This window comes from Linepithema humile, chromosome 1, assembly GCF_040581485.1.
Source record: "Linepithema humile isolate Giens D197 chromosome 1, Lhum_UNIL_v1.0, whole genome shotgun sequence".
NCBI classification, from domain to species: domain Eukaryota; kingdom Metazoa; phylum Arthropoda; class Insecta; order Hymenoptera; family Formicidae; genus Linepithema; species Linepithema humile.
Genome location: NC_090128.1, coordinates 16,797,946 through 16,821,245, shown reverse-complemented (window position 1 = coordinate 16,821,245; position 23,300 = coordinate 16,797,946). Strand labels below are relative to the sequence as shown.

The window sequence follows — 23,300 nt, the reverse complement described above, 5'->3', positions numbered from 1 at the left end:
CAGTAATTTTGATATTATTAGTGTAGGATTCGGAGGGCGTGTTACATTTTTTTTTGTTGCCGTTCAAAAGATTATTATTTAGAATGCGCGTGATTATATTTTGTTTATGAGGCGGACGATGGCGCTGAGTCGAGCGAGCAAGCTAAGCGAGAGCGGTTGTAAGACGCGAGAGAGTTTGCTTCCGAGTGCTAATTTTTTCTGTTAACTTCGCTTCCATTCGTGCATACTTGTATTGCTAATTAACATATATCAAATACATTACTGATTATTATTAATAACGAAATAATCATTAATAGAAACCTACAATTTGGGGACTCAGCCGGGATACGAGTAGTAGCACGTGCGGAATCGATGTGTGAAGACGAACAGTGCGTAATAAGACGAATACACAAGACGAGACGAACACGTGAAGACGAACAGTGCGTGGTAAGACGAAGTATACGAGACAAGACGAGACAAACACGTAAGGACGAACAGTGTGTGTAGACAAAGTATACGAGTTGAGACAAAGCGAACACACGAAGACGAACAACGCGTAAAGACGAACAGTGTGTGATAAGACAGAACGAGTATACAAGGCCAAATAAAGAGTAGCCCAGGGAATAAAGGTGTGTGTGAACTATTAGTGCGAATAGCGTGTGAAAATCACGTGGCGGGCATAGCCACCGGCATGAAGTAAGATATAAGGAGACTCCACTCATGCTAGCCAGCCCGCGGAAAATGAGTCAAGTTTGCATCGAAAGTTAAAGTTCCGATTTTCGCCACTCGCAGCGCTTGTAAACTATTAAGTGTGTGCATAAAGTGCGTCGCAGCAAGAAGAAAGACATATATGTGAGAATAATATCTTCCTTTCTGACAAATATACGCGAATTTATTTTGCAATGCCATTCTGTTGTATTGTGCCTGATTGCAAAACTGGGTATATTAAGAGCGTGTATCAAAATAAAATCAAGAAGAAGCTGAGTTTGTTCAGACCACGTACAGTAAGTTTGTAATAATTTTAATTAAATATGTCGAAAAAATATATATTAATGTATATGAATATATATTTTGTATTTAAAAAAAATATTTACAATAATTTAAAAAACATTTTTTATTCGTAGGATGATATGTTACTGAAGTGGCGGCAGGTAATCTGTCGTCCTGAAACAAAACCATTATTAAAATCCCATGGCGTTCGTGAATTACATTTTAAAGAAGAGGACATTGAGAGATACTATGTTACTAGGTTGAGTAATGGAAGTATTTTTAGAATGCTAAAAGGTAAACTGAGTCTAAAAGTAGAAGTTGTGCCTTCTGTGTTACTAAATAGTGATGTAGGTACGAGTCGTCCTTTAACGCCTGTTTATGAGTGCGAACTTGGAAACACACACGCACGCGCGCGCGCGCGCACGCACACACACACACACACACACACACACACACGCGCGCGCGCACACGCACACACACACACACACACTGACACTACGCGCACACTAAACTAGAGTTCCTATAAGTAGAGTTGTGCCAATCCAGATTTTGTTCCCGGAAGCCACGTGACATTCATCGACGCGCAGAAAATTTAAAATCGTTGAATGTAGATTTGAATGATTTATATAGTCCTTATACATTACTTTATGTCCTTTAGACATATTAAAGTAACATCAAACTTAATTCCTTCACTGTGGAAGCAATATTGTCAAATTAGATCAAAAGTGTGTAGAAAAAACGGTTCAGTGGACATTTACAATACTTGCTATACTTATTTGCTATTTATAATATTTGTTATTTTATTTACATTTTTATGCAAAAAAGGACATGAAATCATTAAATAATGTAATATTATTTAAAAAGTTTTATTTTTTATGTACACAATATTTTACAAATGAAAATATATTCACATATATATTCATACTTGCCATCTATTTGCAGTTATGAAATTCATTTTTGATCCTTTCGTATGTGTACTCTGCATAATTGAGCTCGGGTAATTTCAAACTGGCTGGTATAGATTCATGAATAAATGATTTTTCTAAAAAAAAAAGAATACATTTAGGCCTGATTACACCAACATTATTTTGATTTTTATCAAGACTTAATATGTGTCTATTTATTTATAAAGAAAAATAAAAATATACACATATTTAAGTCTTGTTGAAATCTAAACTAATGTTGGTGCAACCTGGCCTTAGTAATTCTATTTAAATACATTTTTAATTACGTTTTTGTAAGTATATAATAAATAAAACATGCATTGTTTTAAAACTGGAAATTGCACTTTTTTACGCAATAAAACATTACAAACGATAACACTTAATAAACATGACAATACTTAAAGAAATTACAAACGATCACAATTTATAAACATAACAATTAAAACTTAAAGAAATAACATTACTTAATATTATGATGCATCGCCATCGTTTTGCTGGATTGGGTGCAATTTTTATTAACGCGAATCTTTTTAGAATTAATTTTTAGCCTAAACCCTGCAAACCTGGATGCTATTTTATCCTTTAAGTTATGGCACTTTGGTAAAAAGTGAGAACATTCTTTAAATTTAACAACCATAAAGTTATGTATATTAATGTTACTTCTGGAAAGAGAACTATTATTATAACTTCTAAATATTTTCTCCATTTCAATGAAGAAGTCAAATGTCACGTTGTTAATAAAAAATAATGTATCCTCTTTATAACATTTTATTATTGTTAATTTACTGTAGTGCCTTAATTTTTGTCTACGACTGCCAAGACATTGGATGCATTGTTTGCAAGCTCTATTAGTTTATATAATACTAGTTTTTATAATACTAGTAATAATGTAATCGGCGACATTATATAAAATATTCATTTCAATATTACTTAAAGTTATATCTTTGGGTAACACGTCAAGTACTGGCAGCTGCTTATTGAGCGTTTCGTTATCACAGTCTTTTTTCATGTTTCGCAAAATTTGAAAGAAGTCGGGCAAGAATTCACGATCATCTTCATCATAATTGCTAGAGATTTTTCGCATGTGTTGCAAAATAGTTACTAATTTTAAGTTACTTTTTAATTGTAGAGCATTTAATGTACAATGTTTTGAACGAAAAACCGCAAACAAGTTTTTGATGCAATCCTGTGTGAATCGCATAAAACGAATTTATAATTTCCTTCTTCAAGTATTTTGACAGTTCAATACACGAAAGTGTCGATATAATAATACCTTTTTGAAAAGGCTTCAAATCTGTTTTTGAACCAAAAGTTAATAAAGAAATTAAATCAACAAATTCGTACAAAAACTCTATTGTTTCTATATATTTTTTTGTCGTGTTTGCTAATAGCAAAAGTGAGGCTTCGAGAACTAATTATCTTAAACCATCGTGCAATTTGTGCAACCAACCAAGCAGTCATCTTGTATTCTTCTCGATTATGTTCAACAGCTAAATAGTTAAGCGCTGAGCTTACATCTCGGCTCAAAACATTGTATGCATTTTTCACCCTCATTTTTAGAAAGTGTTTGGACCTATCTAAATAATCTTCTAGCAATTTTGGTGCTAATGACAATTGTAAATCTTTCTGCGCATTAATTAGTTCCGTAAAATGTTTCGAACTTAATGTGTTTGTTGGCAAGTTATATTTATCAACAAATTTCGCAGGAATAGTAACATTTACGTGATTCAATGCCTTCTTTTAAATTCTCAAGTGCATGGCAAACATTATGAAAGAAGAAAAGGTGTCGCCCTTCATTTAATGGATGCTCACATTTATTTTGTACCGTCGAATATCGAGAAACATTAATGTTAAACGATTTCCACATTGCCTGGTTCGGAGCACTCATATCGGATACGATACTCTGGACACGCAATCCTATTTTGTTAGCTTCCTCAATAATATTTAAAATTATTGACTTATAAATCGATCCGTTTGTACTATTACCGGAATAAAAATATGCCACGGTTTGTTTCCACCTTTGAGCAACACCTGCAAGCATAAATACTAGGCCATGTGTCGCTTCATTGTTACTATTATGACCTGGCAAAGTTACATTACCTACGTACGTATTGGTGGACGTATCAAACCATTTCCCCGGAGAAATGCTAATTTCGTCAAGAACAATGCAGCAATCTTTATCTATGTCGTTTTTAAACTGTGAAACTTTTATACGTAAAAACTCGAAAATTTCCGTAGACAGTCCGTTTTAAAATTTCCATTTTTCTAAGTTTCTATGCAAAGTTCTAAGAGAGGGAAGCCTGAAGTACCGCATGCAAATTTTAATTGATACGCTTTAACTAAAGTACTATCACACCACTTTGGCATTCTTTTATACTGAATTTTTAAGAAATTTTTTTGATCAGAATTAAAAAGTCTATTATTAAATCCGTTTGAAGATACATACGTACGTACAATTTTTTTCAGTTTCATAATTTTCCTCTTCATAATGACTTGCAATCGGTTGTGATTTTTTTTCATTAAAACCCTCGATCTTTCACTTTTTAAATATAGTTTCTCAAGTTTTTTGTACTTCTCTGCCATACCACAATTGCAGTCAGATGTTGCGAATTTCTTCTGTGCAGTTAATAATTCGACTTCCTGTTTATGTACACTTTCATCGTTGCTAATGATATCGCATTCATTTTCCTCCAGAGGTACATCTTCCGATAAAAAAGTCTGCTTACTGGAAGCATGAATATTAGTACATGTCTCTTGGTGCTGTGCATCCACTTCCTTATTTTCCTGTTGTACATTGTTAATTTCATTTTCATTTGATGGTGCTAAGTGTGCCAATAAAGATTCCTGCATAGGCTCTGTACTCTCGTAATGTCTGGTTTCATCACATTGAGATAATATCACAACGTCTTTACTTGATGGATCTGTATATACTAATATCGGTGAGTGCTGTGTAGACCTCGCATTAGATCTATGCTCTGTAAAATACAATATTACCTTTCATTACAATAACCCAACAAATCAAATATTTCATTTATCATCATACCTGAAGCTCTATTATTTTGCATTTGCATGATAGCATGTCCAAATATTATTGGTATAGCGTGCACTTTCAATTTCTTCTTTCCATCAACACGCTCCTTTTCCCACATGTTTGCTGGAAAATGGTACTATAAAATAAAAGGAGAAAATTAAAATAGAATAGTTAAATAAAATAGAATAGTGAAATACATAATCGCATAAAAATAAACCATCTTTTATTGGTAACTTTAGTTCAATATTTTTTGTCCACACTTCTCGTCGTTGTGGATTCTTTGGAAAACGGTGCATTTTTGTGCCATGTCTTGAATGACTGCGACATCCTGGCGCTGCACAACTCGGCATTTCCTTCTGTAATTATTATAAATACATTTTATTATGTACATATGTATGCATTAACAAAACTGTCACTTTGAGGTTAGATTTCTATTAGTAGTTTATATGCAGAAAAATGAATTCCGTCAAATATTTATCGCACGATATATATCAGTTTTTTTTAAATTAAAACGTACTTACCGTTGCTTATAAAAATAAATTGGTCAAATTGCAACCAGTCCGACACAAAGTTATCAACAAACTGAACTGTGATGACGTATTGAAACGGAAACATGGGAACAAAATGGCGTAACCAATCACAGAAGCAATCATGATTGGCACAACTCTACTTATAGGAACTCTACACTAAACAGTTCACAAGCGCTACAAGTGGCAAAAATTGGAACTTAAACTTCGACGTAAACTTGACTTATTCTCCATTTACGGAGTGGAGTCTCCTTATATCTTATTTCATGGACACCGGTGAACATAGACGTGGCAACCGGAAATACGGCCATTAAAAGCATCGATTATCGATCGATTCCTACTTTATCAAGCGGATTTATCGACCGACCATGGAGAGGTTAGGACAAATCTCTGTCATCGCTGCCAAAATCAAATCAGCATCGTCGAAAGTTATCAAAACGTTCCATACTTTAGTTTTCGGAAACGAAGGTGATAAGGGTAATCGAAAAAGACTGTTGGAATTTCGAGGATTTGAATTTTCAGCCGATACAGACGAACTTTCAGTTAAAATGAGACAGGTATCTCAGCAATTAGGTGTTGGTGACCTGGTGTCCATCTGCAATATATTAGCTATGGATTATACGAGCACAAAACAAGAAGTAATAAATCGTATTTGCAGCGGCCTGATGGATTTAAGCCAGCTAGCATGCGATGCAGAAGAAGAGGAGTTCGAGCACGACGACGAGGAAGACGATAGAAGCGAAGGACAGAACGATGACAGGAGTGAGAAGCAGGATGATATAGACCATTCAATCAAACAAGAAAGAAAAGGACAAGTGATGCAACAACAAGTGGTGCTGCAACCACAACATTTTTCTTTGAGCTACAAAGACGTGGAAAATGTTATTCGTACATTTGACGATACTGATGCCTATCCGGTGGAGCGCTGAATTAGTGACTTTGAAGACGCCGCCGTCTTATTTGGCTGGAGTGAAATATAAAAATTAGTATTTGCTAAGTGAACGTTGACTGGTCTCGCCAAGTTATTCCAAGGTGAGCGTGGTTTATATACGTGGAATCAATTGAAAGAGGCTTTGTTTCAGGAATTTGCCACTAAAGTTAACAGTGCTCAGTTGCACGAGGTATTAGCAACTCGCAAGAAGAAGAAGGACGAATCAATACAAGAATATTATCTTGCGATGAAGGAATTGGCTGCTAAAGGAAGTATCGAAGCTGATGCGTTAATGAAATACGTTGTTGATGGTATCACAGACGACCTCAATCATAAGCTGATACTATCTGGTGCTAAGACGCTGACGAATTTAAGGAGAAACTACGAGTGTACGACGACACGCAAAAGAGGACGGGAAAGCGGAATCCACTGTACAACTCGCATAAAAACAGTAGGAACAAAGGAGCTGAATCTACTGGGGCAACAAGTACACAGTAAAAGACTGAAAACCGAAAGAAGACCGAGGCGTCGAATAAGTCAAGCGTTTTGCGTTGTTTTAATTGCGGTGAAAGCGGTCACAAATCTAAAGACTGCGAATCTAAATCGTTAGGTACCAAATGCTTCAAGTGCAATCAATTTGGACATGTGGCGATAAATTGTAATAAGAGACGAGGCAATAATAGCAATAAGCCGACAATAGCCACCCCAACTAAAAATGTAAATAATATTGTAAATCTTACGGGAAATAGAGTCTATAAATTAGTCAAAGTAAAGGGAGTAAGCGTAAGTGCTTTAATAGATTCAGGATGTGAAGTTAATCTGTTCCGCGAAGATGTATATAAGCAGATAGGATTGCCGACATTAAAAACGACACAAATTTCTTTGAGAGGTTTTGGGAATGACGAAGTGTTTTCTTTAGGCTGTTTTGAGACGGTTATAGAGATAGATAACGAGGAACTTAAGCTAGACGTACATGTAGTGCCAAGTAACGCGATGCCGATGGTAATGATCATAGGTAATAATATCCTAGAGCAGGCTGAACTGACATTAAAGAAAGACGGAGTAACTGTTTCGAAAATTTCACGAGATGTTTTTCTGGGTCAAATTAAAGTAACGGCTGATTCTGAAGTCGATCTTAGTCATATCACTGATAAATCTATACAATCAGAAGTTACGAGATTAGTGACGTCTTACAATCCGAGAAAAACTAAAGATACTGACGTGACGATGACGATAGTTGTCAAGAAGGAGCGACCCGTTTATATTCGACCTCGCAGACTGCCTCCATCCAAGCGTGAAATTGTAGAAAAGCAAATCAAAGAATGGCTTAAAGACGGTATTATAGCATCATGCTCGTTTGAGTACGCGTTTGAGTCCTGTATTAGTCGTAAGAAAGAAAGATGGAAGTCCAAGAGTGTGTGTTGATTATAGAAAAGTTAACGAGATAATAATTAAGGATAGATACTTTTTACCTTTAATTGAGGATCAGCTCGATCGATTAAAAGATGCTAGGGTCTTTACTACTCTAAATCTGCGAAATGGATTCTTTCACGTAGCGGTTAATGAAGAAAGTTGAAAATACACCGCCTTTGTGACGCATAGCGGACAGTATTGTTTCCTAAAAGTACCGTTTGGATTATGTAACTCTCCGGTGGTTTTCCAACGGTTCGTAAATCATATTTTTCGTCCATTAATTAACGCGGGATTAGTACTTACCTATTTAGACGACTTAATTATTCCCAGAAATAATGAAAAACACGGATTAGAGAGATTGATATCTGTACTTCAAGTTGCGAGCAAGCATGGATTAGAAATTAACCTTAAGAAATGCCAGTTTATACATAAACGCGTCGAATTATCCATCTCCGGACAAAACAATAGCTGTGAAACGTTATTACGTCCGATGCCGCGTTCATTAAAAGATGTCAGAAGTTTCCTAGGCCTGACCGGATACTTCCGAAAGTTCATACCACATTATTCCACGATTGCTAAGCCGTTAAGTGACATGCTCAGAAAAGACGAAAAATTCGTATTCGATGAAGCACAAGTGCGCGCATATGAACTGTTAAAACGTTCTCTAACCGAAGACACGGTGTTAAAAATCTATCGACCAGAGGACGAGAAGTACACACTGATGCTAGTCAAGACGGATACGGTGCAGTGTTACTGCAGCGCTCTGGTGATGATAGACAGATGCATCCAGTTTACTACACTAGTCGGAAGACAACACCAGCCGAACGAAAGTACACCAGTTATGAGTTGGAGGTCTTGGCTATAGTGGAGGCCTTAAAGAAATTTAGAACGTACCTCTTGGGTATCAAATTTAAAGTAGTGACTGACTGCTCCGCTTTTCAGAAGACGCTTAATAAAAAAGACTTGGTGACGCGAGTGGCTAGGTGGGCACTCCTACTAGAGGAATATGATTTGACGGTGGAACACAAATCCGGCGCGAGAATGAAACATGTAAACACGCTTTAAGCCGATACCCCGTCATGTGCATTATCGACAGCGGTATAATCTCTAGAATTGCAAAAGCTCAAGAAGAGGACAATGAAATCAAGCTTATTATAGAAATATTGAAAGATCGCAAATACAAAGACTATTTTATGCGAATGGAATACTTTACAATTTTAGAGAAGGACGAGAACTACTGGTCGTACCACGGACAATGCAGCAAGAAATAATTCGAAACTCCCACGAGAGAGGACATTTTGCCGTAAAGAAGATCGAAGAACTGATTCTACGCAACTATTATATGCAAGAGTTAACAAAAAAGGTAGAAAGAGTTATCGCGAACTGTGTTCAATGCATATTATTCAATAAAAAACAAGGAAGACAGGAAGGATTTCTACATCCTATAGAAAAGGACTCTATACCACTATATACTTACCATGTGGATCATCTAGGGCCTTTAGAGACGACTAATAAAAACTACAATCACATTTTTGCAGTCATAGACAGTTTCACTAAATTTGTTTGGCTGTACCCTGTGAAATCTACTACTTCAAAGGAGGTCATAAGCAAGCTGGAATTACAGAAGTCCGTTTTCGGGAATCCGATGCAAATAATTTCAGATAAAGGCACGGTCTTTACTTCCAATGAATATTAAGAGTACTGCAAGAATGAAGGGATAAGATCTTTGTGTATCACTACCGGACTGCCTAGAGCTAATGGGCAGATAGAAAGACTCAACCGCACGATCATATCGGTAATTAGTAAGCTAGCGATAGAAGATCCGTCAAAATGATACAAGCACGTGAGTCGGGTCCAGCAGATTCTGAACGCCACGTATCATTGAAGCACAAATACAACGCCTTTCGAACTGATGTTCGGTATTAAAATGCGCGATAAAGCAGATCTGGAATTGAAGAACCTGATTGAGGAAGAGTTTAGGGAACAGTTCGAGTCCAATCGTAAAAATTTACGACAATCGGCAAAAGAGCAGATCAAGAAAGTACAGTTAGAAAATCGAAAAACTTATAATTTACGTCGACGCAAACCTACACTGTATAAATTAGGCGACCTAGTGGCGATCAAAAAGACTCAGTTTGGTTCAGGATTAAAGTTAAAGGGAAAATTTGCGGGTCCCTATAAGATAACAAAGGTAAAATTAAATGATACCTACGATGTAGAAAGAGTAGGAGGAAATGCAGGTCTTTTACGTACCATCACCTGCGCTGAATACATGAAATCATGGATTAATTCTAGTTCGTTGTCCGGGTCGGACACCGAGTCGGATGGCCGAGTGTAGGATTCGGAAGGCGCGTTACATTTTTTTTTGTTGCCGCTCAAAAGATTATTATTTAGAATGCGCGTGATTATATTTTGTTTATGAGGCGGACGATGGCGCTGAGTCGAGCGAGCAAGCTAAGCGAGAGCGGTTGTAAGACGCGAGAGAGTTTGCTTCCGAGTGCTAATTTTTTCTGTTAACTTCGTTTCCATTCGTGCATACTTGTATTGCTAATCAACATATATCAAATACATTACTGATTATTATTAATAACGAGATAATCATTAATAGAAACCTATATTAGTGATAAAACTGGGAAAATTTATCCTAAAAGTCACCCAATTTGGACAACTATTTGTAATACATGGAATAATCGCATGAAAGCAGTAAATCTTTATTTTTACGTTGCTCAAAACAGAAATAATGTTTTTAATCTTTATAAAACTTCAAAAAATATTCCAGACAAAAGTTCCAGTTTCATTAAATATAAATCGATTAGTGAGATGTCAATCAATGATTCTGATGAAAAAATTAATTCAGATGAAAAATCTCACAATCAAACTTCAAATTCAAAAACATACAAAACTTTAAATTAAAAAAAATTAAATTTTCAAGTTACTTTAACTGAGGAGCAATGGTTAGCAGTAAAACCAATTTATAAAGTTAATAACAATAATAAAAACTATTATATCTTAAAACCTGGCTGGACACACATTTTGACAGAATTAATTTTCTTTGAAAAAAAATTGCCTTGTGTTTATAGTTTCAAAAATAAAAAAATTATCAATATAGATAATAAAAGTTATCTGATTAAAATATATGGGTTTTGTAGTGAACCATCTTGTCCAGCAACAATTTATTGTAAATGCCCATTTAATTTTGATCAATGTAAAGATATAAAATTCAACATTTGGACGGTAGATGCAAGTGATTGTCCACATTCAAAAAAACGCTTTGTGTCAGGAGTACGTCGTGATATATTCAAAAAAGAATTAGAAAACAAAAAGACCAATCAATTGCGAAATGAACTTGTTACAAACTTTGTTTCATACGGTGAACAATTAGGTCCACTTGTACCAAGTTTTAATGTTCTTAATAAAGTTTGCCAAGAAGATACAAATGAAAAATTAGACATCGCAAACATGAATCTATGGAATTCATTACAGTACTTAAAGACTAATGTAAAGTTCAGTCGAGCAATTAAACAAATTGGATACAACAAATTTTATGTTTGTTATTGGACTCCAGAACAAATTGATATTCATAATGATTTACACAAATTACATCCAATTGTTTCAATTGATGCAACCGGTAGCGTTGTACGTAAAATAATGCGGTCAGAAAAATGTTCTAGTAGTCATATTTTTCTTTATCAAATCGTAACATCTATAAAAAATCTAATTGTTCCAACGTGTTAATTACTATCCGAACGACATTGTTATACTTCACAATTAAGTAATTAAATACAGGATGGGATTTATCTTATAATACGATAACTGCATTTATTAAGCTTCTTTTTCTTTGCTCTCATATACTTGTCCATGCGCTCCCCTCTCCGTCTCTCTCGATATATATCGAGATATCTCGAGCCTTAAGGCGGGAGCACAGACTTTTGCATAACGCATAAGGCATAACGCATAAGAAAATCAACTAATCAGAGTCTTCTATTTCTATCCCCACTCCTCGTTCTGCAGATCTTGCATAATGCATAAAGCATGATGCATAAGGAGTCGAAAAATCCGTAAGGATGAATTTTTATGCGTTATGCAAACGGATACGCGTCTAGATTTGTCCACCATTAATTGTGTTCGCTAATTTCAACCAGTTTCTAACCTCTTCTCTTGTTGACAATACGTGGTAAGTACACTTATCGATTCTACTATATATTCTTAATATAATAATATAATTATATATATATATATATATATATATATATATATATATATATATATATATGTTCAGGATCGGGTCAAAATTTCATAAGTATCGGTTGCAACATTTTGAATAATCCGCAAAAACTTATCTCGCGTGGCAGCACCTCTCGGTAAGCACCGCAAGAGAAAAGAATTGGGCCAATTAGAGTGAGCCACGCGTTACCGTCGCGCCGCTCGCGATCGATAGAAAAATCATTTTTGGAGAAGAAAAGAGAGTCATTGGAAAATGGTCGGCGAGACAAGACGTGCCCTCGGTTCAATCGACTCAAAAGTTTTCGCGTAACTGCATTTTCGCGTTCGCGAACTTTTACGACGAGTGAGAGACCGAAATCTCATGTGGTACTTCTAGTTGTCTCGAGGAATTGAAAGTGATTTCCGGAGTTTCGCTCGCGACATTATCGTCGAAGTGTTCGCGACATACATACCGGCGTTTCTTGGCACGTGTCGAGCACGTGTGATAAGGACGAACATCGAATTTTGAGAAATCCGTTGTTCTCTCGTGTCGTGTGAAGACGAATGCATATTGGGCACTCGCTCCTTTTAAATCGACATCGAATTAAGTAAATCTCGGCCGCGAAGTAATCGCAAGGATTACCGCGCCGAACTAGTGGAAGGTTTCACGCACTTGCCGCGCACGTGATCAGCGAGTGCTTTTCGCGGAGTCCTGCGGCAGGACGGGTGATACCTTTTTCTTGCTAGCGCACGCCTAGCGCTGTCTTGCTCAGATCTTTGTGAGAGCGTACGAGCGAGGTGACAAGTATTTCGATTGTCGCGCTCGCTCTCAACATATAGGCATTCGATGCATGCGTTGCCGAAATCAAAGTTTGTGAATTGTGTGAAAACCATTTGATGAATAAATAGACAATGTTGAGACAAGTTAGATTTATATAATAAACATTGTGCATTCTCCTCGTGCCAACTCGCGAGTGCAGAATTTGTGTGAGCAATATAAAGGTAATGTAACAGCACGCGGGCTGTACGTACTTATTATATAACAATTGTGAGATAAAGTTGTGCATGAGATGTGCGCGTTCGCGCTAAAGTCTCTGTAACGGTTGTCCTTCAACGGACCTTCAAATATTCTTCTTTGTGTGAGACGCGGATTTACGACCCGCGCAGTCTCTATATTAGATGTTTTCGGTCGCAATGAAGGATAAATTGTATTGACATTGACGATGCGAACTCGCGAGAGAAACACGTTCATAAGATAAGTCGTCCCGAAGCGGGCATTCATCGAGAAAGTGTTTTGTACAGACAATTTCTTTGTCGATCTTCCGGTCGAATCGAACGATGTGTTTCAACAAATTGTGATTCGCATAATAAAGACAGTGGTTGTGACCGTTAAACATTTCAAGTTGTCTCGCCTCTTTCACCTCAGCTCCTTGCTTAATCCATCACTTTCGGCGCACACGCGGGTGCGCTACTATCCTACAAATTTATATACAGTCCACTTGTGATTCCTCTCGCTCCCTACGATTCGCAATCACCAAAATCGAATTCAAATAAATCTATTGTCAAGTGAGTCGGTGCGCGAGACGCGGCCTAAAAAACCGAGCATGCTCGTTCATCGAAGCTTCGCATCGGACCGGCGTTCTTAGAAGCGCGTTCGAAACAATATATATATATATATATATATATATATATACATATATATATATATATATATTATATTATATAATTACTAAATTAATAATATATATAACAATCACATTAATATATTTTATTTCGATAGGAAAATGGATCATGATTCATATTTTTTTGATTCTCAATATCAAGATGAAAATTTCTGTGGAGAGAATCAATATTCTCAATATTCTGAAAATGAAAATGTTTGTGAAATAGAGAATCAAAATGAAATCGATGGAGATGCTTTGCTCATTTCTTTGGTGCGTGATTATCCTTACATATATAACAAGGAACTGACTGATTTCAAAGATACTTTTAAAAAACAGAATGCCTGAACAGAAATAGCAAGCATTTTGAATATGACAGGTATATAATATATTTTTATACATTGCAATTTATTTTAACAGATTTTAAATTGCATATGTTAAACCAGTGACACAGTGTAATTTTTCATGTTAGATTGTAAACTAGTAAACTACTTGCTGAAAATACAGCCTGCAGCATTTTTAGCAAGACTAGATTGCATGCGATCTAGCATGAAAAATTAATATATTTAATATTATTTTTGTTGCTAGTGGACGAGTGTCAATCACGATGGACGCGATTAAGAGAGTGATACACAAGAGAAAAAAAACAAAGACAGGAAGAAACAACTACTGGAAGTGGAGCATCAAAAAGGAAAACTTTTGAGTTTTTTAACAACATGCAATTTTTGGATCCATTCGTTAAGAAAAGAAGGTATAGTAAAAATTAGGATGTTGAAAAATTAGAATAATCAAGATTTCTTTTTTGTATATTAGTCTTAGAACTCTTTGCATGTTACGGCAATTTTTTTGACATTTTTTTCTTTTTTCAAAACAATGACTAATGTGCAACATGCCAAAAGCTCTCCATTGACAAAACGATGTATTTCTCTTCAAAAGTAAGATATATACATAATTCATATAAAATTAAAAGCGCTTTTATTTGCAAATCTGTAATAAAATTTTTATTTTCTAATTTTAGAAACTTTAACTTTAGTAACGAAAAAGAAAATCTCTCTTTGGCGAATGTGGCTACCTTACAACAGAATTTTTCAAAAGTTAACAATGCAGAATCATTGGAACAAAATCGATTTACAAGCTTAAGTGGCAGAAACGTTAATGTATCTCCTACAAATACAACTACTTTACTTGAACAACAACAGTCTTTTACAGAAATAAATCAAGCAAAAATACATCAAAGATAAATATTTTTACAAGCATTTTTATTTATGGCATTTTTTAAATAAATTTTTTATTTGTTTTATTTAAAAAAAATTTATATTTGTGTTTAGAGACTCAACTTCACTTTCACACAAATCAAGCGACGCGGTAACATCATGCCAGTCTGATGCTTCTTCAATATCAGTATTAAGTGCCTCTGATTATGCGCGAAAGAAAGGTTTAAGTAGGCAAATAAAATCAAAAGGAAAATCGCAGCCAGATGTCGTAAATGCAATTTCTAAAGTTACATCTTTACTAGAGAATAAATACTCTTCAATTTCTCTTCTTATTTTTATTGTCCCTTCTTTTTTTTGATAGATCAGACCATTTCTAATAAAAATGATGAAAATTAAAACTATATTCAAGTATATATAAATAATCATAATAATAATATAATAATTACATATATAATAAATTATATAAAATATATCTTTGCAAATACTTACATTCTCACTTTTATAATCACAAAAAAAGTTCTCTTGATTTTCTTTTCAATATTGTGTGTTCCTATTTATTTCTTCTGTAACATTATTTTCAATATCAAAACTCAAAATCCTATCTCAAAATAAAAACTGAATAAAAGATATTTAAAATTTCTATGCTCTCTATGTATCGTCTTACTCACCATGTGATTTCGGTGTTCAAATAATTTTAAGGTTAGAATGTAAAGCCTTATGCACAAGCTTGTGCGTTGAAGAACGTTACGTTATGCTTTATGCATTATGCCTTATGCGTTATGTAAAAGTCTGTGCTCGGGCCTTTATGGTCAGTTCCCTAACATCCCCCTTATCCTACAAGTTTATAAATTAAACCTTTCTGGTCGTTTCACGACTCTACCGCTTCTCGTAACTACTGGATTTTCTGAGTTAGTGTCACTTACACTTGGCTCTATTCTTTCACTTTCTGTTTCTGAATCTTCCCTAGTCGCAGCATTATAATCCGACTTGAAGCTTTCACTTAAATCTATTGTTTCGCTATTTTCTATGTCGGTTTCTCCATTGTCGCTTCCTAGATCTATATAGCTTTTTTGGAACTCTATTTCCTTTCCTTCTTTCTTTTGTTTAAACAAACAATGGTCCTTGTCTATCTTTTTATTATTTTCCTCTTTAATTACTTTGATAAATTTTCTGTTTCTAACATACTCATGTCCATTGTTTGTTTTTACAACGTATGTTCTATCTCTAATTTTACGTACTACAATTCCTGGTATCCATCTAGATTTAGCTTTTAACTGTATTCCTACTTTTATTCCTATTTGGAGTTCTGGTAACTCTTTTATCCCTTTTTTATTGTAATAGTTTTGTTGATTTGCCTGTTTCTTTTCTAAAGTAGTATGATAACTTTTTCTGTTTATTATTTTCGGTATTAATTCTTTCTTCCTACTCGGAATTGTAGTGCGTAATTTTCTACTCATCAGAATTTGCGACGGTGAAAAATTCTCTTCAATTGACATGTTTCTGTAAAACAATAGCGCCAAGTAAATATCTTTTTCATCTTCGAACACTTTTTTGAAGATTTTCTTAGCTGTTTGTACATTTCTTTCCGCCATTCCATTCGATTGCGCATAAGTAGGTGATGTCATTATGTGAGTAAATTCCCACTGTTTAGCAAAGTTTTCAAACGCTTGTGACGAGAACTGTGGTCCCCCATCACTAACTACTGTTACCGGTATGCCATGTCTCGCAAACATTGACTTTAGTATTTTAATTATTTGGACACTACTGGTGTCTGCTCCTAACTCTTCTACTTCTATGTACTTAGAGTAATAATCAATTACTAACAAATATTTTTTTCTTTGTAGTTCAAACAGATCACATCCGATTTTATTCCACGGTAACTTTTCTATTTCATGCGATTTTAACTGTTCAGAGGATTGTGAATTTGCGTATTTTATGCATAATTGACACGTTTCAATTTTTTGTTTTATTTCATTATGCATTGTTGGCCAAAAAATAATTTCTTTTGCCAGGGACAAGCATTTTTTTACCCCCAGGTGATTGTAATGTACTTTATCTAACATTTCTTTTCTTAGTTTGTTTGGAATGACTAAACAGCACCCTTTAAATATAAGATCTCCGCTTACTGTTAATTCATCTTTGTATTTAGTATACAGTTTTAAATTGTCTTTTAGTTTTTTATAATTTTTTGGCCACCCTTCTCTGATAACCAACTTTAAATCTGTTAACTCTTTGTCTTGCAGCGTTTCTTTAGTAATTTCTTGTAGCTTCTGTTTTGTAACGCTTAATTCTGATTCTATGAGACATACTTGTGCTTGTATTTAATTGTCAAAATTTTCATCTGCTTTATCTTTTATGTATGCTCTTGACAACGTGTCTGCAATTATTAATTGTTTACCCGGCTTATATCTTAGCTCTATATCGTATTTTTGTACTTGTAATAGCATCCGTTGTAGTCTTGCAGGGCACTTATTTATTGCTTTTTTAAATATAGAAATTAACGGCTGGTGATCTGTTTCAACTATTATTTTTTTTCCATAGATATACTCATGAAATTTATTTAGACCGAAGCATATTGCCGCCATTTCTTTCTCTATTTGCGCATATCTTTGTTGCGTCTCCGTCAATGCTTTCGAGGCATAGGCACACGGTAAATTATTTTGTAATAGGACGGCCCCTACGCCTGATTTGGAACTATCTACAGACACAATTGTTTCTTTTCCAACATCAAAGAATTGCAACACCGGTTTTGTCATTAATTTATTTTTTAAAACCTCTAGAGCTTTTTCATGTTCCGATTTCCATGTAAAAATTACATCTTTCTTTAATAGATTTCTTAACGGTGTTGTTTCACTTGAGAAGTTTGGAACAAATTTACTTACGTATGTTAACATACCTAACACGCGTTGTACATCTTCTTTATTTTGTGGTGTTTGCAGTTCTTTGATCGCCTTTATTTTACTCTCATCTAACGTTATTCCGCTGGCACTAACATTGTGTCCTAAATATTTAACGCTCTCTTTGCCAAACTGACATTTGTCTAAATTAAACTTGACATTATTTTTTCTCGCAGTTTCTAATACTTTTTTCAGTCTTGTGTCATGTTCCGTTGTGTCTTTACCATACACTATTATGTCATCTATGTATATATCGCATCCTTCACAGTTTTGAAAAATTTGTTTAAATCTCTCCTGAAAAACTTTCGGCGCTGACTTTATTCCGTATGGCAGTCGAAGGAATTTATATCTACCAAAAGGGGTTCCGAATGTACATAGATTCGCACTTTCTGAGTCTAATGTTATTTGATAAAACCCGCTTGTTGCATCTAATGTGCTAAATACTTTGGCTCCGGTTAATTTAGTTGTAATTTCATCCAATGTTGGTATTAAACAATGTTCTCTTTTTATATTATTATTTAAATCTTTTGGATCTAGGCAAATTCTTAGGCTGCCATTCGGTTTTTGTGTTATCACTAAAGCATTCACCCAATCGGTGGCTTTTTCTACCTTTTCTATTATTTTCTCTTTTACTAATTTTGTTAAGCATTCTTTTAATTTAGGCATTAGCGCCAGAGCTATTCTACGTGTGGGATGTATCACAGGTTGTGCATTTTCTTTTAATTTAATGTGATATGGTTTTTTTATGCAACCTACCCCTGAGAAAGTATCACTAAATTCTTTGGTTAGTTCTGTATATACGTTTTTTTCCTCTACGCTGTCGACTTTCTTAACCACATTTAATTTTAAACATGAGGGTAATCCTAGTATTGCTGGTGTATTGGTTACAACTATATAAAAATCTATCTTGTATACTCTGTTATTTCTTTTAACATTTGCCGACCAGACACCTTTGACTTGTAATTTATTACCCGTGTATGATTTGAGCATTACCTTTGTAGGTTCAATTTTAACTTTACTTAATCCTATCACCTTTAACTGATTCATTGATAATACATTACACATTGCCCCCGTATCTACCTTAAATTTAACTTTGACCTTATTAATTTCTAACTCTGTGTACCACGCATTCTCATCTTTATTGTCCTTATTTACCGCACTTATAATTAAGTATTCGCCTTTTTCGTGAGTCGTAAGAGTGTCTACTTTCCCTTTTTCTTTTTCTAACTCATTTATTTTTATTTTATTATGACTTCTACAAACAGCAGCAAAATGATTTTGCCTCTTACATTTTCCACATACTTTACCGTATGCTGGACAGTTATTTACAATGTGATTCTTTCCACATCTTGTACAATTAGAAATCATTTTATCTTTTGTTTTGTGGACACTCTTACCCCTCACTTCTTGTTTTTGACCCGCTTTCTTATATAATTTAATTGCGTTGACTGTTCCCGTAGATTCTCCCAGAGCTTCCATTTCCTTGCTTTGGATCTTCGCCTTTTCCATTACTTTACACTGATGAATGGCCTCTTCCAGCGTTAGTGAGTCATCCTGCAGCAGCTTCTCTCTCATCGGGTTGCTCTGGACTCCGCAGGTGATCATACATTTGATCAGGCTGTTTTGTAGTTCTCCTAGTTTACATTTTTGCGCTTGTTCTGTCAGTTCTACCACGAACTGTTCCAGTGACTGTCCGGACTGTCCGGATTTTTGCCTCATTGTGAAGAAGACGTATCTTTCATACGAAAGATTTTCCTTTGGTAGGAAGTGAGCTTCAAATTTGTCTAATAAGATTGGTAGTTTATCTTTCTCATTTTCTGCTATAGGAAAGGTTTTATAAATTTTGAACCCTTCTTTCCCTATGTAATGTAAGAGTTGCGCACACTGGGTCTCTTGTGATTTCTTCGATACTTCTGACGCCTTCAGATAGTTTTCGAATCTACTACGCCACATTTGCTAGTTCTCTGCAATGTTCCCTGCCATTCTCATAGGGCTGATGCCTCTTGCGTCTCCCATCGCGTCTCGTCGTGCTCGTACCGGTCGTCTCGTGCACGTGTTTTGAGGTTATTTTTCGTTGTCCTCGATACCGAGTGCCTGTACTTATTTCTTTACCGTATTTCTTTGGAACTTCTCTCGACTACGACTGCGCCATGTTATACTTCACAATTAAGTAATTAAATACAGGATGGGATTTATCTTATAATACGATAACTGCATTTATTAAGCTTCTTTTTCTTTGCTCTCATACACTTGTCCATGCGCTCCCCTCTCCGTCTCTCTCGATATATATCGAGATATCTCGAGCCTTATGGTCAGTTCCCTAACAGACATGACACACAAATTATTGAATTCTGGTTATCAGAATGGACAGCTTCTGGAGCTTCAATTCCAATTGAAATAGTTACTGGTATGTCAATTACATTGCAAAACGCAATTACTCTATTATTCATGAAATTAACTTACAAACAGTATTTACTTACTTGTTACAATTTTTTAATTAATAAAAGTAATTATTTGTCTCAACCGTATCTTCGGATTGACATTGCACATTTGATGCATTGGGCCGCAAGACTCCCTTGTTTTACTCGAGTGAAACCTGCAATTAAAGATTTTTATTTAAGATGTATTGGATTTATGAGCATAATTGATAACTATGCAGTATTCGAGAAATCTATGAAGTGTCTATTCACAGTTTGTCAAAATGAAACAAATTGTCAAAATGAATTGCAATGGATGTTAGAAAAACTCAAAACATTTCAATTTGATGAGTCCATTGATTATAAAGAAATTCGAAAAATTGTTTTGACAGACATTGATAATATACAAGAAAATGTCAATTTTGATGTAAATAACAATGAGGATATAATTGTCGACCAAAAGATAAACAATGAATTATTAGAGTTTGTGGACAATATTGCAGATAAAACTAATTTTGTAAGAAATAACAGTAATTCTTTTAATTTTGATGACTCACATGTACTATTTACCAAATATTTTAAATGATCTGAAACGACTATTCAAACAATTTCCTGCATGGACAAATGTTACACAACATTTTTATAAGTCGAACAATTCTGTTGCAACTTCAGCAAAATCAGAAAATTATTTCAAATATGTAAAACAAAATATTTTAGAAGATTATCAACCAATAAGGGGTGACAAATTTATTATTAAACACATTAAATCAATTGACTGTCGAATGGTTGAAGCAAAAGCTGAAAATAATAAATTGCAATTAGAAATTAAAAATATTAATAATAAACAAAATATTAAGTGTAAAAATATAACAGAAAAACAAATTATTTTAAATAACATAGAAAATTGGAACAATAAAGCAGCAGAGGACAGTAACATCTATTTCATTAATATCGATGATAATTCTATAAACAATGAAAATATACAATCAAATGAATAAATATTTCATCCTGTTACCACATCAACGCCTGAATTTTTATATATTCAAATAAAATTTATGATTAAAGAAGAAATAATGAAAAAGAAAGAATTCATAAAAGAAAAAAAATTAGTAATAAAAGAGAAAGGTGAAATAATAAAAGAAAAAGATATAATTGCTAATAATAATAAGAGAGGAATGTATGTAACGCCATTTTCAGACATTCATTTATTACATACCAAACCTGAAGAAAGTAATAAAATAAAGAAAACAATTATCAAGAACGGCAATTTATTTCCAGCTAGATGTGTCGCTGGTAAAAAATTGCATGTAAATAACACTTGTACATTTGACTCTGTAACTGAACTATTGGCATCAGCTTGTAGAAATTCCGAAAATTTTTCAAATTATATTTCTCAAGAAAAAAAAATACTACTAATTGTTATTTTTCAATATTGTTAAATTACGCAAAATTTGGTTCATCAACATCATTCTATAAACAAAGAATATTATTGTATTTACTGTATCCAACTAATGAAAACCATATTGTATGTGAGGATAATGTAATAACACTCTTAAAAAAACTATTTATTAATTACAATTGTAATTCTGAAATTGTAATTTGTCAAAATAATAGCTGTCAAAAATCAGAAGAAACAAAATTCCCACTAATAGCTGTTAATGCAAAGACAGTCTGGAATAAAGGAATTCAATTTCTACAAGATAGTGTAACTAAGACGATTCAAGATAAAAACGTTTATTGTCAGCACTGCCATCATTCATCAGCAACAAGAAGATTTATCATTGACAAATACATTCTTCTCGATATTGAACATTTTTATGAAAAATCGATATGTGTCAAGAAGAATAACAATAAATTTCCCAAAACAACTTTATCTGACTTATCGACAATTTTAAGAATCAATGATAAACAGTATAATTTATGTGGTGCTGTAGAATTTATTCCATCTAAAATATCCAATGGACTTGGTCATTATGTAGCTTATACACGATCAATTTGCAACAAATGGAAGCGAATTGATGATCTGCGGAAAGAGGCAACATATTATGAAACTAAGACACCTGACGTACAAATTTCTATTTTCTTATATGTACAAAGTAAGTACAATAAAATGAAAAAATAATATGCTAATTGATAGCTTTTTACTTACCGATTATTTTATTATTCTTCCAGATTAGATCAACCAAGAAGTACTACTCCACCAGCTTTATTTTGAGAAATTAACTTGAGAAATATGAAGGAGAATTCTTTATCAAGAATATAAATATATTAAAATATCTATATTAAATTAATGGAATAATTGCTATACAGTCAAATATACCTGTGCTTGGCTTTTTGGATTCTTCATATCCTATCATATCAATTTTTATTCATTTTTCTTCAGTCATTAGCAAGATGAGATCTATTGGAAAACCATAAGTATACAAGCGCCACGCTACATCACCTTTTTTTTTTTTTTTTGGTAAGGCGGGGGAAATCCTTTATGGATACCCACGAGTCTCGGGGGAGAGCCCGCGGGTTATGTGGGAGTCCCTCAGGGAAGGTGTCCCTGGGTATACTCACTAAAACCCCTGCCGGTAGCCTTCCTAAACCCATAAGAGAGGGGGTGAGGCATCGCCAGCGGCATTCTTCTCATCCCCTCTCGGGTTTGGCCTTGTGTATGGCCTCATCCCATGGGGAGGGCCCAGCTTTTAAGCAAGGCCCCTTCCCCTAGTATTCCTATCTTACTGTCGGGCTACCACGGCCTCCCCCCGTCCTGGTGTGGTGAGTGGGGGGGGGACCGTCGGGAGCCTCCGCTCCCGACTAGCCCCCGCTGGGGGGAGGAGGGGATTCTCTCCTCCCTCCCCCAGACTATCGCTAGTGAGATGACAATCCCCAGGGACCTCTCAGGCTGTGATGGTGATGGTGGCGAGTTTGGTCACTACCGTCTGAGAAGCTCCTACCACTGTTAAGCCTTAAGGTGGGCTGGTAAACGGCGGCGGGGGATAATTCTCCTCCGCCGCAAGACGGCCGGGGGGTGCCCCCGTGGAAAAAATTAAGAGGAAAGCCCGTCGCAGGGCCATCACGCATTGGCAGGCGGCCATTGCGGACACT

General features: G+C 34.9%; 2 protein-coding genes across 20 annotated transcripts; one reads left to right on the top strand and one right to left on the bottom strand.

Moving 5' to 3' along the window:
- Window positions 1-15,217, top strand: LOC105671066 (uncharacterized). Of its 9 annotated transcripts, none has more exons than XR_010888099.1 (6): window positions 68-983; window positions 1,104-1,263; window positions 13,799-14,058; window positions 14,268-14,430; window positions 14,579-14,614; window positions 15,008-15,217. XR_010888099.1 is itself a non-coding variant. In XM_012364937.2 (4 exons), the coding sequence occupies exons 1-4, from the start codon at window positions 882-884 to the stop codon at window positions 6,398-6,400; spliced, it is 828 nt and encodes a 275-aa protein (XP_012220360.1). In that variant the 5' UTR covers window positions 1-881; the 3' UTR covers window positions 6,401-6,625. The 9 variants fall into 9 exon arrangements, 1 of the variants encoding a protein (XP_012220360.1); XR_010888097.1 differs by having other exon boundaries at window positions 14,698-15,217; XR_010888100.1 differs by lacking the exon at window positions 14,579-14,614 and having other exon boundaries at window positions 57-983; window positions 14,152-14,430.
- On the bottom strand, window positions 1,591-5,600 carry LOC105671067 (uncharacterized). 11 transcript variants are annotated; one of them, XR_010888092.1, is made up of 7 exons: window positions 5,466-5,600; window positions 5,203-5,300; window positions 4,957-5,080; window positions 4,368-4,888; window positions 4,014-4,060; window positions 3,726-3,944; window positions 1,820-2,011 (listed from the first exon to the last, which is right to left on the bottom strand). XR_010888092.1 is itself a non-coding variant. In XM_067347875.1 (6 exons), the coding sequence occupies exons 1-5, from the start codon at window positions 5,557-5,559 to the stop codon at window positions 1,902-1,904; spliced, it is 951 nt and encodes a 316-aa protein (XP_067203976.1). In that variant the 5' UTR covers window positions 5,560-5,600; the 3' UTR covers window positions 1,591-1,661; window positions 1,899-1,901. The 11 variants fall into 11 exon arrangements, 5 of the variants coding, with proteins under 5 accessions (XP_067203976.1, XP_067203973.1, XP_067203974.1 ...); XR_010888090.1 differs by lacking the exons at window positions 3,726-3,944; window positions 4,014-4,060 and adding an exon at window positions 1,591-1,661 and having other exon boundaries at window positions 1,899-2,011; XM_067347875.1 differs by lacking the exons at window positions 3,726-3,944; window positions 4,014-4,060 and adding an exon at window positions 1,591-1,661 and having other exon boundaries at window positions 1,899-2,011; window positions 4,364-4,888.
- Window positions 15,218-23,300: the final 8,083 nt, after the last annotated feature.

Excerpts from the sequence above, each read along its gene's own strand:
- LOC105671066 (XM_012364937.2), top strand. The coding sequence starts at position 882 with ATGCCATTCTGTTGTATTGTGCCTGATTGCAAAACTGGGTATATTAAG. Across the intron at positions 984-1,103 it reads GTTTGTTCAGACCACGTACA|GATGATATGTTACTGAAGTG; the intron begins GTAAGTTTGTAA and ends TTTTATTCGTAG. Across the intron at positions 5,848-5,924 it reads TATCGACCGACCATGGAGAG|TTTTCGGAAACGAAGGTGAT; the intron begins GTTAGGACAAAT and ends TCCATACTTTAG.
- LOC105671067 (XM_067347872.1), bottom strand. The coding sequence starts at position 5,559 with ATGTTTCCGTTTCAATACGTCATCACAGTTCAGTTTGTTGATAACTTT. Across the intron at positions 5,301-5,465 it reads ATTTATTTTTATAAGCAACG|AAGGAAATGCCGAGTTGTGC; the intron begins GTAAGTACGTTT and ends TAATAATTACAG. Across the intron at positions 4,889-4,956 it reads GCAAAATAATAGAGCTTCAG|AGCATAGATCTAATGCGAGG; the intron begins GTATGATGATAA and ends TGTATTTTACAG.